General features: G+C 35.7%; 1 protein-coding gene across 1 annotated transcript; it reads left to right on the top strand.

The window, feature by feature from the left end:
- Positions 1-2,213: 2,213 nt before the first annotated feature.
- On the top strand, positions 2,214-11,896 carry LOC148915426 (pre-mRNA-splicing factor ATP-dependent RNA helicase DEAH1-like). The gene is made up of 28 exons (XM_089041096.1): positions 2,214-2,581; positions 2,904-3,008; positions 3,126-3,256; positions 3,365-3,562; positions 3,648-3,719; positions 3,998-4,084; positions 4,485-4,518; positions 4,626-4,680; positions 5,251-5,310; positions 5,479-5,550; positions 5,729-5,792; positions 5,949-6,028; positions 6,175-6,242; positions 6,340-6,397; positions 6,572-6,629; positions 6,716-6,784; positions 7,175-7,243; positions 7,465-7,554; positions 7,894-7,980; positions 8,221-8,336; positions 8,420-8,486; positions 8,789-9,829; positions 10,077-10,139; positions 10,353-10,476; positions 10,579-10,679; positions 11,108-11,170; positions 11,266-11,338; positions 11,516-11,896. The coding sequence occupies exons 2-28, from the start codon at positions 2,909-2,911 to the stop codon at positions 11,563-11,565; spliced, it is 3,150 nt and encodes a 1,049-aa protein (XP_088897222.1). The 5' UTR covers positions 2,214-2,581; positions 2,904-2,908; the 3' UTR covers positions 11,566-11,896.
- Positions 11,897-16,365: the final 4,469 nt, after the last annotated feature.

Consider the following 16,365-nt stretch of genomic DNA (forward strand, 5'->3'; position numbering starts at 1 on the left):
GAATGAGGAGCTTACAGTGACTATAAAAGGAGGTACCTCCTACGTATTAAACACAACGCAGATTTAGAGAGCAACCTTCATCTCTCATCCATGAAACCTCTGCAATTTCGAGCCTCATTCCTTCATCTCTTCCCATTTTCTCTTCTGGTAAATCATTCCAGAACTTGACAGAGCTTTCGTCACTTAAACTACTCAACACACCTATTGTTATTCCCCTCTCTCTCTATCTATCTATCTATCTATCTATCTCTCTCTCTCTCTCTCTCTCTCTCTCTCTCTCTCTCTCTCTTCAACTAACCCTCTTAGAATCCCTTCCCCTTGCCTTAAAATCCTTGTTTCTCATAGGAACTCATAGCGCTCTCTCTCTCTCTCTCTCTCTCTCTCTCTCTCTCTCTCTTTAATGCTAAACTCATGATTGCTTTGCTTCCATGCCACAAGCTTCTCATGCCAAGCTAATAATCTATTTGTAAGCCATTGTTGGTTTCGTTGGTGAAGATAACTAGGGTACTTTCTAAGGCTTCACTACTCTTTCGAAGCATTCTTGGGGTATGATTCTTGAACTCAGACACATGGGGGTAATTTGACCCATTTGTTGCTTACTAACCCATTTGTAGCTGCCAGAATGAAAAAGCCCCCACAACTTTTTAGCTTAAGCAACATGGATAAATTCGCTTTGTACTTGATATTCTTCCTTATGGTTTCTAAATTTGAAATTGCCTTCACCTAGATTGTTTATTTTAAATTAGCAGGAATTGCTTAACTTCTTCTTCACCCTTGTTCTTTTGTTTTATTTTGAAATAAAGTTTTACCATTATTTTCTCTCCATATATGTTGAGAATAATTTCTTTTAATGAAAGGGTTGGGGTTGGGTTGCACAACCCCAATCCTTTCATTAAAATAAAAAAAAATTAAATTAAATTAAATATTTTAAAATTCTTGGTGCTTTTGAGGCGAATTCGCATTAAGTTTTTAAATGAGCAACGTATCATATCATTAAAATTTTGGGCCTTGGTATTTGGACATCTGATCGGGCTTAAGCTCTAATATGTTAAATAAAAGCCCAACACTTATGTTATATATTTTTCTCTCTCTACGAGTCAAAATCGGACTTTTAACATCTCCAGGGGAAAAACACTATTTCAAGTAGGATTTAACATTTCAATTGGGCATCCAATGAGGTCTACCCCAGTGGAAAAAGAGCATTGACTTGCATACAAGAGATCTTAGGTTCGAATCCTCATGGTCAATGGCGGAGCCAAAAAATCTATCAACATGAGTCAACATAAAATGAAACAAAATAAAAAAATTCATCTAATAAAAAAAATCCTTTGTATTAATTTATGTATCATTCCAAAATATTTACAAAGGTTGTTGATCTTCAATTTGAATTGTCTGAGTTTTTTTTGGGGTAAGATTATGTTAGCTTTTAGTTTTAGGTAATTAGGTTAATAATTATTAAGTTATTACAAATGAAAAAATAATTACAAAGGTAAGTAGCACAAGTTAGTGATGTGAGACAAAAGTTTTCATCTTTTGTAACTCAACATTATACTTTTGCAATCCTGATCTCTTGGACTATAGGGGTCCGAGAGATTTGTGGTCACTCACCGTTGGATGTAAATTTAACGGTTCACTCATTCTTGCACTCATTTTAAGAAACTTTTTTGAACCATTGAATTAATATTCGACGGTGGGTGACCACAATATCTTGGACTCCTGTGGTCTAAGAGATCGGAACTGTCAGAGTGTTTTCAAAAGATAAGATAGTGAAAATGGTCAAATTTTAAAAATATTATATATAAAAAATAAAATACAAACATGTAAAAAGATAAAATATGAAACATGAGAAGGGTCACTTGACCATTATGAGCCTTTATTGGCTCCGCCCTTGCAATGGCTTCTTAGTTGTGTGTGTGAGTGTGAAATCCTCATATCCTTTAATTTAGATTATTGATTGTACTAAATTTTTTTGTTTCAATTGGGCCAATCGGGTATAGTTCGGTTGGTTGCGCTCTTTTATCTCCATCCACATGAGCAAATGTTAAAAATCCTTAGGCACCCAATGACTATTGTGTAAACTCCCTCCTCTCAATCACTTGTATTAAAAAATATATTTACAGTTGGAGTGAGTATTAACTATTTTTTTACATTATTTATGTGGACCCAAAAAGTGAAGTCCATATATATATAATAAATACTACGAGGTATCCCAACCCGATGAAATTCGGCTTTTCCCTTATGTTATTGGATGCTGATATTGAGCCACTAAAATTTTGGCTCCAACATCTGAAGAATTACGGCCCAAAGCCCTTCCTTTATATTTCTCTCTCCTCTCCGACCCAATATCGCAAAGCCCGCACTTTCCTTCTCTGTTTCTGTGTCGTCGCCGTGACGCGACGCCGTTTTGAACGCACGGCGAACTGTCAACTCCGGCCGTTCACAGTGGTCTCGGAAGTAGCCGTACTGTCCACACGTTCCTCGCATTGCCGCACGTGCAAAGCTCACACAGGGCCTTTCTCTCGGAAGACCAATCCTTTTCTCAGCCAAACAAACAAACGCTAGAAATATTTGTAGCCCTAAGGTGAGTTTCCTTAGTTAAATCCATTATCTAAACGGAAAACAGTACTTAGGTTTCAATGTGATCCTTCTTGTTTTGTTTACGGTAATTACGTTGAAAAAGTTATTTGCTTTTTAGCTTAATCAACATGGATAAATTCTCTTTGTACTTGATATTCTTCCTTCTCGTTTCTGAATTTGAATTTGCCTTCACTTGATTGTGAGTTTAAATTAGCAGGAATTGCTTAACTTCTTCTTCACCTTTGTTCTTTTGTTTTATTTTGAAATAAAGTTTTACCATTATTTTCTCTCAATATATGTTGCGAATGATTTAATTTTGAATGCAGAAAAAATGGGGAGCGAGAGCAATCTGAAGACATGGGTATCCGATAAGTTGATGACGTTTCTCGGATATTCTCAGCCCACTGTGGTTCAGTACATTATTGGATTAAGTTAGTTGTCCTTACCTCTTAGTTTTTACCTGTTAATTTTCTCTTGCTTTTGTGTACTTAATTTAAAAGTTTACATTGTGCACACTGTTTCTAATCAAAACTTCACATTTCTTGCAGCCAAACAAGCAAAATCACCGGCTGATGTGGTGGGCAAGCTTGTAGAATTTGGGTTGTCCTCTTCGGCAGAAACAAGTGCATTTGCTGAAGACATCTTCGCAAGAGTGCCCCGTAAAGAATCTGGTTTGAATGTGAGTTGTTATTCCAAATTAAATGAATGTGTAGACTTAGGATTTTAGCCTCCAGTTTAATCTGTCTATGACATCGTGTCTTTCCTGCTTGTTACTCGTGTATATCAGCTATATCAGAAACAAGAGAGGGAAGCTGCGATGTTGGTGAAGAAGCAGAAGACATATTCTCTCTTGGATGCTGATGACCAAGATGACGATGATGGCGATAGATCTTCTGTCCAGGTTGTTTCTGAGTCCAGGAAAGCTGACTCCCATAAGAAACGTTTCAGGAAGAAGGTCTTGAGTCAAGAAGATGAAGATGATGAGGTTAATTCTTTTAACTTCTTGAAAGGTAATATTCTATATTTGTTTCTCATGGTAACTGTTGTTTTAACTGAATGCAATGCTGCAGGTGATTGCACAAGAGGAAGAAGAGAGACGAGTTAAAAGACGAATTTCCCCAGATGACAATGATGGTTCAGAGGTTTTCTTGTTTTATTTTTATATATATTTTAAAATTTATCGATAGGTAGTGCTTCAATACTTGGTTAGTCTTTCACTTTGTGGTCGGATTGGTTAATTATCTTGTTATCTGATGATAGAATCTGTGGTTCACTAATCATACCATTATGTTTATTATAATTATATATACATTTTTTGCTATGTCTCATATACACAATGAGGAACATGTTTGCATTCATTTTCTGTTATACGTTTTTCCTAATATTTCTCTACATGTCCTCTATTTAAAATGGTATGCAGTCAGAAGAAGAAAGATTGCGTGATCAAAGAGAGAGGGAGCAATTGGAGCAGAATATAAGGGAACGAGATACAGCAGCTACACGAAAGGTACAAATTTAGTTCAGAACTGATTTTCATTTCCTACATTTAGTTTTCAGTATAAAAACTGCTTGGATTGTCTTCCTGCTTCGAGCTAGTTCTAGTTGTTTAAAAGTTGCATCCTTAAATGATTTATTGATATCATGCAAAGATGTATGCTTTGAAACTGCAGCTGTATTGTATATTTCGGCTTGAATATTATTATCTGGGTCTAGTCCTGATATGGAGATTATCCTGTTTTACCAACAAACTACTGTTATGGTGTTTCCTAGCTACAACTCTTAGATTGAGCTATGCCTTCTCATATTCGTCTCTGATTTGGAACAACTACCTACATGTGCATAATCATAACATTGCTTTTGTTGTTTTCTCGTCACTAACTTCCTTTTTTTCCCCTCCCTCCCTACAGTTAACAGAGAGAAAATTAACACGAAAGGAAGAAGGTACTACAAACACATATATTTCGAGAATTACATAACTTGCTGCATTTGCTCATATTCTTGTTTATAATTTTTGTTGCCTCATCATGATACATTGTACTGTACAACAGAGGAGGCTATTCGGAGAAGCAATGCATTGGAGCGGAATGACCTTGAAGATTTAAGGTTTGTCATTATCTAGATATCATGAATTAATTTATTCTGAAGTTCTGTGTTTTTTGGGTATCGTTCTTATAGGTGAAATTCTATTTTTTGGCAGGCAATAGAAAACTTCAAATAGTTAAAAGATTTGCTTTAAAACAAATAATATTTGAAGTTTCTAAATAGTATTTGATTCATTCTGAAGTCCTCTGTTTTTAATTTTTTTGGTATCATTCTTATAGGTGAAATTCTATTGTTTTGGCAGGCAATAGTTGTTTTTGAAATAGTTAAAAGATTAATGGTTTAAAAAAATAAAATCCACCCTTAGTAGTTAGCACTTTTCTAAATTTTTGAGCAAGAGTACCTGCTTGCCTTTCTGTCTTCTTACACATAAAAAGCTGCTTGTTTCTAAATGGTTTAGTACACAAACATTCTGGTGATTTGTCCGTGGAAAAGACTGTCTTTCCATTTTAGTTATTATCTGAAGCTACTTATTTTCATCCTAGAAAGCAAAATAAAGTACTCAAAATATATATGTTCTATATGACATTAAGCGGGGTTCTAATATTTCTCCTTCAATTGTCTCTGCTTCAGAAAAGTTTCAAGACAAGAATATCTCAAGAAGAGGGAGCAAAAGAAATTGGAGGAAATCAGGTATGGAAAGAATTATCTTTTGCTTTTACCTAAAGTTAGCTCCCCCCACCCCCACCCCGACCCCCTACCCCCAAAAGAAAGAAAAAGAAAAAACCTGTTGTAGTTCTGTAATTTAAAAGGTATAACTGCACAATTAGTGGTGCTTAATTGTTTTGACATGTATCTCAGAGACGATATAGAGGATGAGCAATACTTATTTGATGGTGTGAAGCTCACTGAAGCAGAATATCGCGAACTTAGGTAATGAAAATGCAGTTACCTAATTACTTTGCTATGATCAGTCAGTGGTTATTGGTTAGCGTTTTATTACTCCAATAAACCAAAGTTAAAGGAAAAAACTAATTTTAGTTATTTTTCCAGCAAATAAATCTATTACAGAATCTAATATTTTTCCCTATTTGTGAATTTTGTGCTACAGTTACAAGAAACAAATATACGAGCTGGTGAAGAAGAGGTCAGATGAGGTTGAGGATACCACTGAGGTAATTTGTAGTTATTGATAATTAACTATGGTTAGCTTTTTTGCCTATGTGAGCTTGTTTTCAAGAGAGTTCTGTATTGACAATTTTCCTCCTGCTCTCATTGGAGTGGATGAGTAATTGAGATACGTTGGTATTTTCAATCTTTTTGAAATGCAGTACAGGATGCCAGATGCATACGATGAGGAGGGTGGTGTTAATCAGGAAAAGAGATTTTCTGTTGCTGTGCAACGCTACAGGTCACTACTTTGGAAATGTTCACAATTACTACAATCATCATTCCTGCTCCCCAATAAAATATTCTTAACTCAATAAATGAATCTGCAATCCTGAAACAGATCTTGTTCTGTTTTTAACTCTTTTTTTTACCTGTTGCGTTGTATAGGGACCTCAGTGCTGGGGATAAAATGAACCCATTTGCAGAACAGGAAGCTTGGGAGGATCATCAAATTGGTGAGTTCTTTGTGAGGTTTTAGCATTCTCTTAAGTGTCCTTTCCCTTGAAATTTTAAACAAATTTCAGAATTTTCATCCTGAGGATCATCTTGCAGGAAAAGCAACACTGAAATTTGGTTCAAAAAATAAGAAACAAATGTCTGATGAGTATCAGTAAGTTTACAAATTTTTATCCTCTTGCTTCTGTTTTACCTGCTTATTTTCACTATCTGAAGTTGCATCTGTTAATAAGTGAAGCAAATTAATTGCAGAAGCTTATTCTAATGGCTTCTTTTGTTTGTGCATGAGCATTCTAAGTCTTTTTCACTCATATATTTTGATGTTTAGATTTGTATTTGAGGATCAGATTGATTTTATCAAGGCATCAGTGATGGATGGTGATGAGGTATGCCAACTAGCATCATCATTTTAACGTGACACTTTTGTCTGGTATCACAGTCAAAGTCTCATCTGTTTGTTTTCTGGATGTAGTTTGATGATGACGGGCAAGCCTCTGAGTTACTTGAGTCGAAGGTGAAAACGGCCTTAGAGAAGCTCCAGGTTGCTAATAATTTTCTTTTTCTTAATTTGTTTGTTCATATTTCCTTTGGCTTTTTTGCTTAGATGTAACTGTGTTTGGTATGACTTATTCTTACCGTTGTTTTTGAGAAATGTATACTACTAGTTGCAGCCTGTGGCATGCTTCAGAAACGAATGAATAAATTGCGGAAGTTAAATATGCCTCCTACATATAAACAACCTGAAGAGCATGAATAAATATAGAACGTTAAAAAATGCAAACATTTTGGAAGCTTTAAAGATTGTTGCGGTGTCCATTTACTTTGTGGTTATCATTAATTATTTAACTATATGATTAACCTTTGAATGGTATCAAATCATAGGAGATTGTAAAATATGTTTTAATAATCATTTACGTTTTTGCTCATTCAGGATGACAGAAAAACATTACCCATCTACACCTACCGCGATCAATTGCTTGAAGCTGTTGAAAATCATCAGGTTTTTTAGCTTTTCCATTGCAAAGTTACATTTTCGAAATTTTGACTAGGAATGCATGTATTCAAATGTATGCAGCTGATGGTTTAGTTTGCACCAGATTGTTATGTTTTACTCCTACAAGCATTTTGAGCCATAGGCATTTCAAACGAATATCCTCATTAACAAAAGTACATCTAAGAATTTTCTTTTTGTATGACATGCCTTCGACTTATGCTTTGTAGGTTCTTGTTATTGTTGGTGAAACTGGTTCTGGAAAAACCACACAGATACCCCAATATCTTCACGAGGCTGGATACACAAAGCGTGGAAAGGTGTAAGCTTTGTTTCTTGCAATTTTCTTGTTTTGTCCTGGAAGTCATTCAGTGTTTGATGCGAAATTTTTTGACTCTCAGATGAAATGCTAATTATCATACCTTTTTCCAAAAAAATTGTGTGGCTAATATTGAAAAAAAATATATTTTTTCGTTTTTGGTTTTGCAACATTGTATTTTTAGTATATTCAACATGCTTCTGGAGACTGAACAATTTATCTCAAACAACCTGAAAGGTTTCAAAATTGTGACCCAAAAAAATAGGTGGACTCCTGATTATATTAAAACTATCTAAATGGGTAGTATGGGCTAGATAATTTTTTTATATTTTTGTTACAGATTGGATGCACACAGCCACGGCGAGTTGCTGCTATGAGTGTTGCTGCAAGGGTTTCTCAAGAAATGGGGGTCAAACTTGGGCACGAGGTATTCCACTAGTGATCTTTGTTCATAATGCTAATAAGTTAATAACCTCTGATCAGATAAGAAGAAAAAGGTAATGACCAGTGATTCCCTTTATTTAAGAGAAAAAGGTATTCTGATGGTGTGCTTATTCTTTGTTTACTTATTTCAAATGGTTCTCTAGGTTCTTGATTCAGTTTGTCCTTGCTTAGATGAATTCTATGTCTATTTGACAGTCGTGGGGGCTTTTTATGCCATATGCAGGTTGGTTATTCTATTCGTTTTGAGGATTGCACATCCGAAAAGACTGTTTTGAAATATATGACAGATGGAATGCTGTTGCGAGAGTTCCTTGGTGAACCAGATCTGGCGAGTTACAGGTAAGCTAACTTGGTGTATGGGATATACAGTTCGATACTTGGATTATATAAGTTGGTTCATTTTCTGTCTGCAAATATTTTAGTGTGGTGATGGTGGACGAGGCCCATGAACGAACACTCTCGACTGATATTCTATTTGGACTAGTAAAGGTAAGCAGTAACTCTTCATGTTTCTCAGTCATTTCTTTATGGTGTGGCTTATTGAAGTGCATCATGCATCGATTGTAGGACCAATTTATTTTTCTTGACTGTGCTTAATTTTCTTATTTTTAGTGAAGATATTGCCTCTAGTTAAACCTCTGGCATATTTTTGTGGTAATTTCATCTATGGTTTTCTCTTGGAGATTGTTTCTTAATGATCACCCTATCTACTTTTCTTCTGGAAGCACTTATAATAACTGATAAATACCTTTGTTTCTTCAATATCTGATGGTTAGTGGTTTTTGTAATAGGATATTGCTCGATTTAGACCGGATCTCAAACTGCTTATCTCAAGTGCAACGCTTGATGCTGAGAAGTTCAGTGATTATTTTGATTCTGCTCCAATTTTCAAAATTCCAGGGAGGCGGTATCCTGTTGAAATACATTATACGAAAGCACCAGAAGCTGATTACTTAGATGCAGCAATTGTCACTGCACTTCAAATCCATGTGACTCAACCACCTGGAGATATATTGGTATTCCTTACTGGTCAGGAAGAGATTGAAACAGCAGAAGAAATATTGAAGCACAGAACAAGGGGTCTAGGGACAAAAATTGATGAGCTGATTATTTGTCCCATATATGCCAACTTACCTACTGAGCTGCAAGCAAAAATTTTTGAAGCCACACCTGATGGGGCAAGGAAGGTTGTCCTTGCCACAAATATAGCTGAAACTTCGTTGACCATTGATGGGATCAAATATGTTATTGACCCAGGGTTTTGCAAAATGAAGTCGTATAACCCAAGGACTGGAATGGAGTCATTGCTAGTTACTCCCATCTCAAAGGCATCTGCAATGCAGAGGGCAGGTCGATCTGGTCGAACGGGTCCTGGAAAGTGCTTCCGGTTGTATACTGCCTACAATTATTACAATGATTTAGATGATAACACAGTACCAGAAGTACAAAGAACTAATCTTGCAAATGTTGTGCTTACGCTGAAGAGCCTTGGTATTCATGACTTATTACACTTTGATTTTATGGACCCTCCGCCATCTGAAGCATTACTAAAAGCCCTGGAACTGTTATTTGCACTAAGTGCTTTAAATAAAGTGGGTGAGTTGACTAAAGTCGGTAGAAGGATGGCGGAGTTTCCTCTTGATCCCATGCTATCTAAGATGATAGTTGCTTCTGATAAGTACAAGTGTTCAGATGAGGTCATTTCCATTGCTGCCATGCTTTCCATTGGTAATTCCATCTTTTACCGTCCCAAGGACAAACAAGTTCATGCTGACAATGCACGTTTGAATTTTCACACCGGTAACGTGGGAGATCACATTGCATTGCTCAAGGTGTAGTTTTTTCCTTTTTCTATATAGTTTATTTCTATTTTCCCTTTAGTGAACATATCTGATGTTTAGGGCTTTAAACCATGACTTTGGGACTTGGAGGATGGGAAACCGGTAAATTTTATATGTTAAGTAGTTATAATGACTTGAATGAGGTTGGTATAGATCCGCATTATTAACTGTGTGCCAAGTAAGTTGTCAAATGTTTTTGAATGGCTATTTGACCTCCTTTTTTTCTTTTTCCTCTTAGGTGTATAACTCATGGAAAGAGACCAACTTCTCAACCCAGTGGTGCTATGAAAACTATATACAGGTACGGTTTAATTTGCCACCGTGTATGGTGACAACAGAATGATACCAATGCCAATTAAAATCTTGATCTATTTTTTATTTAGTTTAGGTTAATTATTTCCTCTTTTTTTTGTAGATACTGATTAACATGTTGTGTTGACCATGTCAAATTACAATACATTGATTCTTTATCAATACTCCTCACACGGTTGTTTGTAATCCCAAAAATTTACAGGTGAGGAGCATGAAGCGTGCTAGAGATATTAGAGACCAGCTTGAGGGACTCTTGGAGAGGGTTGAGATTGAGCTGGTCTCAAATCTCAGTGATTACGAGACCATAAAGAAAGCCATTACATCTGGTAATTTTACCATTACTGTTAGCCATAATGATCTAAAAGTGATTCTTTTTGTTTTTCCCCTCTGTTCATTGTTAAATTAAACCGTGATGCTATTTCTATCAGGCTTCTTCCCTCATTCTGCAAAGCTTCAAAAGAATGGATCTTATAGAACAGTCAAACATCCACAGACCGTCCATATACATCCCAGCTCAGGGCTATCACAGGTAAAGATGAATTGCATTGTCCTGGTGGCTACTTTGCATACGAGCTTAGTCTTTTGGATCACAATTATAAACTGATCTCACTCATGCTATGTATTGAATATAGTATGTGTTAGTGAAACGTATTTTTGCAAAGGGAGCGAAAGTGGAATATGGGTTTGGGTCATTACTTTCATTGCATTAAGAGCTGAGTGCTCACCCGTGACGAGGATATTTATTATGCATTATGCAAAAAAAGAGGACAAACTTTACTGCTTTTCCAACACATCATTTCGCTTTTGAACACGTGTACACAATTCCAATTACCAAAAACTCACAGGCTTTTGTATATGCATTAGAGGAAATAATTTATTTGTATGTCAGTGTCGGTTTTTGCCTTTCATAGTAATTGGACAAATATTATCTGATGCATTGCTTGATTTTCTCTTCAGGTGCTTCCGAGATGGGTTATATACCATGAATTGGTACTTACAACCAAGGAATATATGAGACAGGTATATGCTTCCTTGTACCTTTCATTTTCCCTGTTGGCTGGTTATCTCGTATATGCTATTTGTATTACAGCTAAAGACTTCCAATTAAATTTCAGGTAACAGAATTAAAGCCGGAGTGGTTAGTGGAAATAGCTCCGCATTATTACCAGCTGAAGGATGTTGAAGATTGTAAGATCTCTCTCTCTCTCTCTCTCTCTCTATCATATGTATATTGTTATTTCACTACTTTAATATTGGTTTACTTATGCTATTAGTCAATCATATAACTGCTTGATATCTCTATTTAAACGAGTTTCTTATGTCATTTGATTCTACGAATTGCTGAAATATTTTTATCCATGGCAGCGATGTCAAAGAAAATGCCCCGTGGAGAAGGGCGTGCACAACAGGATTGAGAACTTGAAGATAATTGTAGATATCACTATGACTGGTGGTTTGTTGGTTGGGGATGTTAAAGCAAAAGGAGCTTGTAAATACAATTTTGTGTACTAAAACAAAACTGCATTTTCAACTAGTTGACACACTAACAACTCGGGGCTTATTGACAGTCTTTTTGCAGTCTTTACAAGAGAATCTGAGGGTATTCTTTTCTTACCGTTAGGTTACGGGTTTAATCGACGCACAAACGACTTGAGTTAGGCAAATAAGGTGTATTCTGTATCTGACAAATCTGTACAAGAATAGACGTTCTTATATTTAAATTGAATATTATTTGAGGAGGTGACCTATCTGGTTTTTGAATCTGCCTAAATGTGGTTGACTTAGCTTGGACTTTTATTTAACAAAAAGAGAATTGAGCCTAATATATGGATGCTGTAGGGGAGGCTGCAAGTCCTCTATTCTTGAGACTCTCGAGACTGGGCCAGTTTGTCTAATTCTAACAAATAATGCTTGTTTGCCAGAAACTTATTAGCAAACATATATAATATTTGACTACAATTTATTTAAATATTTTAATATATACTATTTTTATTCAATAATAAGTGAAAGTTATGTAATACATGAATTTTGTAAAAACCATGTGTATTAAACATGTTTGCTTTTTATAAAAAGTGTATTTTACCGAACCTTTAAGACGTGTATGGAAAACGGAAGTAGTATTGATAAATACGTACATGTACAGTCTAGCCGTTCGGCTATACTATTTGTTAAAAACAAATTTAAAAAAGGACCCCAGTAAAGCTGTATGGCTATACTCATAATTTAAAAAAAGGACCCGGAGTATAGCCACCCGGCTCTACTATTAATAAAAAAAAAATAGAGAATCGACTTGCGACTCGCCCCACGTGTCCAAAAATCGTACAGCCGGTCGGCTATACTATTTTTTTGAAAAAAAAGTCTTCTAGCCGCACGGCTATAGTCTTTAAATATATTATATTTGACAGGGGTATAGCCGAACGGGTATACTATTTATAAATAAAAAAGGGACCCGCCGTGACCAAAAATTAATAGCCACGCGGCTATTTGTAATAATAAAAAAACCGTAGTATCGCCGCACGGCTATACTCTCTAATATTATATTTAAAAGGAGTATAGCCGCCCGGCTATACGAGTTACTAATAAAAAATTAAAAGAAAAAGACCCTTCTAGTTGCATTAGTTTATACTTTATAGATATTAATTTTCAATCAATAATATGAGAAAATTTCATGCATGATACGTGAATATTGTGTGTATTATTCAAAATTTGGTATAAAAAAAAAGTGTATTAAACAAGAAAAATACCTACGTACGTGTACAATAAGAGTATTAAATATGAAAAAGCTAAATTTTTTATACGTGTAATAACTCTGAAAATGTAAAAACTCCAAAGGGGACAATAGATATTCGGGTAATGGCCTAATACTATTTATATATATTTTTTTAAAAGGACCCCAGTAAAGCCGGACGGCTATGCTCTCGTTTTTTTTTTTTCTTTTAAATCCAGAGTATAGCCGTCCGGCAATTGTTATACACCTGCAGTTCATGAATAAAGTCCTTTATGCAAGAGACTTCCTACTTAAGCTGTTGACATCAGTTATTTTGTTGCAATTGTTATATACCTGCAGTTCATGAATAAAGTCCTTTATGCAATAGAAGGTGCTAAGGGTATAATGGATAGAACATTTGTGGATTTTCCTTGGCAAGTTCGAGTTGAAGTAGATGGTGTTGAGATAGAGGTCCCTGAGGTGAGTACGTATGAAAAGATTTTAACCATAAGGACACAACACTTTAGTTGCTGATTCAGAAATCTTCACCATATTGCTTGAGCTTTGGCTGTCTGGATATATCATGATTGACTAATTTTGAGATTATCAGTGCTGGACTTTTAGACACATTTTCAGGATGCTGAAGGTGTACTTGTTGCGAATATTGGAAGCTACATGGGCGGTGTAGATTTGTGGCAAAATGAAGATGAAACTTATGATAATTTTGATCCACAATCTATGCATGATAAAATACTTGAGGTTGTGAGCATTTCTGGAATATGGCACCTTGGGAAACTTCAGGTATTTGGGTATTTGTGGATGCTCTACCTCTTGATATGTGATACACGTACTTACATATTGGAATGTTGTTTTTTGCTAGTTGATTTTTCCAGAATATTAGGATATGTAAAATGCTCATTCTAAGCTGGATTATATTTTTGCATAAATACTCGTTTGGCTGTTTTGATTATTTACTTTGGCTTGTAGTCCCAAAGTCTGGTAGTCTCAATTTATAATGGATCACTATAATTGGTAATGCGTGCTATGTCTCTGACCTGCTGTTCTATTTGGGACAGGTTGGGCTTTCTCGTGCTCGAAGACTGGCACAAGGGCAGTCAATTAAGATACATCTCTTTGCCGCATTGCCTGTTCAGGTTGATGGGGAGCCTTGGTTTCAGCAACCTTGTACATTGGCTATATCCCACCACGGCCAGGTCTCTCTCTGTCTCTCTCTGTCTCTCTCGACAAAAGGGTGTTGATTAGTTTCATCAAATTTGGGCTTTACTTGCAATAGTTCCTATAGATTCTTTTCCAATGACAATCTAGTTTATAGCTAAATCTTTCTCTACTTATGTCATATTATCTCATGTGGTGTACAGGCCTTCATGTTGAAGAGGGCTGCTGAGGAGCCACTTGGTCATGCAGCTGCCATTATCACTGATGTTCTTGAGAATGCCGAGACCAATCATATGTAATAAGTGCTGTGCAGAAGCAAGCTCTTCTTCAAGAAATGGCGCTGAGGCTGACTTAGAAGTTTCCTCTAGCTGCTTAGATAAGTAATCAAAGTTTTGATTGCATCTTCCTTTTCTTTCTTTCAGAAATATTGACATGTTGTATACACCATATCACCACATGTATCTTTCTTTTTGTGATTTTAATAGGATGCTTCTAGTTGGACCATGGTTGTAAATTTGTTCAACATCAATGGAAAGGGAACTTCTTACAGTTTTGTCCATAATGGAAAACGAATTTCACACAGTTTTAATATATATAAATAGGCACTAAGAGGGTGTTTTTTTAAATTTGTTGAGGCCTTCTCCATCATCCACTTAATAAGGCTCCAAACTTGGGCTTTTATCTTCTTTCCTTTTCCTCCAAGAATGCATAAAGAACGAAAAGCTTCGGCCCTTGGCGCTTTTTTTCTTCTTCCCCCACGAAGAGATAAAGAGAGAAGCCTGCAAGGTAGGCCTCTCTCTCTCTCTAAAAGAATGTATAAGGAAAAATCAGTTTCAAAAAGCAAATGGTGATTTTCTTCCCCTTCCGCCTTCTCAGCTTTGTTCATTCCATTTCCTAAGTTCGTTCATGCTTGAAGCATCATAGGAAACAGAATTGAAAACATGAAGAGAGTTGACAAAGTAGCATCAAAGACTTATACGAACAAGAACCCTTTCAAAGCTCACCTGTTAAATTACTCGAATAAAAATATTACAAATTTATAAATAAACCCAATCCTAAACATGTATTTATAAAAAACCCAAACACTATTTAAACATAGAAACACACCCAAAATCAACCCCAAAGTCAAATATTGTATATTTTTTGGGTGTGTTTATAAATGGGTTTTGAGTGTGTGTAATGATGGGTTTTGGGTGTTGGGTTTTTTTATAATTTCAGCTCCCATTTTGGGTGTTTTAGTGAAACTCCTTAAAAATATTTAGTGGATTTAAATACTATCGCCAGCAGTATAGCCGCGCGGCTATACTATTTTTAAATGTTAAGAAGTATAGCCGCCCGGCTATAAAGTTTAAATATTCGGACGTATTTAAGAAGTATAGCCGAATATTTAAGAGGTATAGCCGCCCGGCTATACTATTTAAATATACGAATATTTTTGCCCAGTATAGCCGCCGGCTATACTATTAAATATTCTAATATATTTAAGACGTAGAGCCGCGCGGCTATACTATTAAATATTCGAATATTTTTAGCAGTATAGCCGATGGGCTATACTATTTTTTCTCTCTGAATTTTGATACGAAACTAATGATGGTAGCAAGTGCTTTGTATTTGGAATGATATTTGTTTTACTTGTAAAACAGTTTCAATTTTTTTATAGGTTGAAACGGTAACAGTAAGTAGCGCATGATGAATTAAGTAGGATGATGAGTTGGGTTGTCAAATGAGTTTAAGGCTTTTGATAATGTTATTGAATGATGAAATCATATTGGAGGATATATGAGTTTGAGCCTAATTTAACTGGGATTGGGTAGTTTCATGCAGAGCCGGTCCATTAGATATGGAGGCCCTGTGTGAAAAAAGCTGATGAGGCCCTATATGTATAAGTAAAATAATAATTTTTCAAATTTTAAAATTCATAAATCATAAATTAAACCGAAATCATTATGTGGCATCAATTACATTAGAACCCACAAATAGAATAATCAAGATCATCCTTGGTCTATTTTCACGTACTCACATCCACTCAATTTTCTTTTACATACAAAAAAACTACACCCAGCAAAATGAAGCAAAGATGCATATGATGGCTACTCCCAAATGCAACACATAATTTCTAAATTATAATATGAGAGAGAGAGAGAGAGAGAGAGAGAGAGAGAGGTGTGGGGGAGAGCAAAGATGCATAGCATGCCTTTTGCCTTGTCAAGGAGTAAAGAAGAATTTGCTTTTGGACGGAAGAGTCAAGAAGAAGTTGGGAAGAAGTGAATTTTGGGCCAAATGAAAGAAAAGCAATTTGGGAATGGCAAGGAGAGACGCCACACGCACAACT

Source organism: Prunus mume, linkage group LG7 (genome assembly GCF_029339155.1).
Source record: "Prunus mume cultivar Tortuosa linkage group LG7, ASM2933915v1, whole genome shotgun sequence".
NCBI lineage: Eukaryota > Viridiplantae > Streptophyta > Magnoliopsida > Rosales > Rosaceae > Prunus > Prunus mume.

Excerpts from the sequence above, each read along its gene's own strand:
- LOC148915426 (XM_089041096.1), top strand. The coding sequence starts at position 2,909 with ATGGGGAGCGAGAGCAATCTGAAGACATGGGTATCCGATAAGTTGATG. Across the intron at positions 10,477-10,578 it reads AAAGAAAGCCATTACATCTG|GCTTCTTCCCTCATTCTGCA; the intron begins GTAATTTTACCA and ends TATTTCTATCAG. Across the intron at positions 10,680-11,107 it reads CCAGCTCAGGGCTATCACAG|GTGCTTCCGAGATGGGTTAT; the intron begins GTAAAGATGAAT and ends TTTTCTCTTCAG.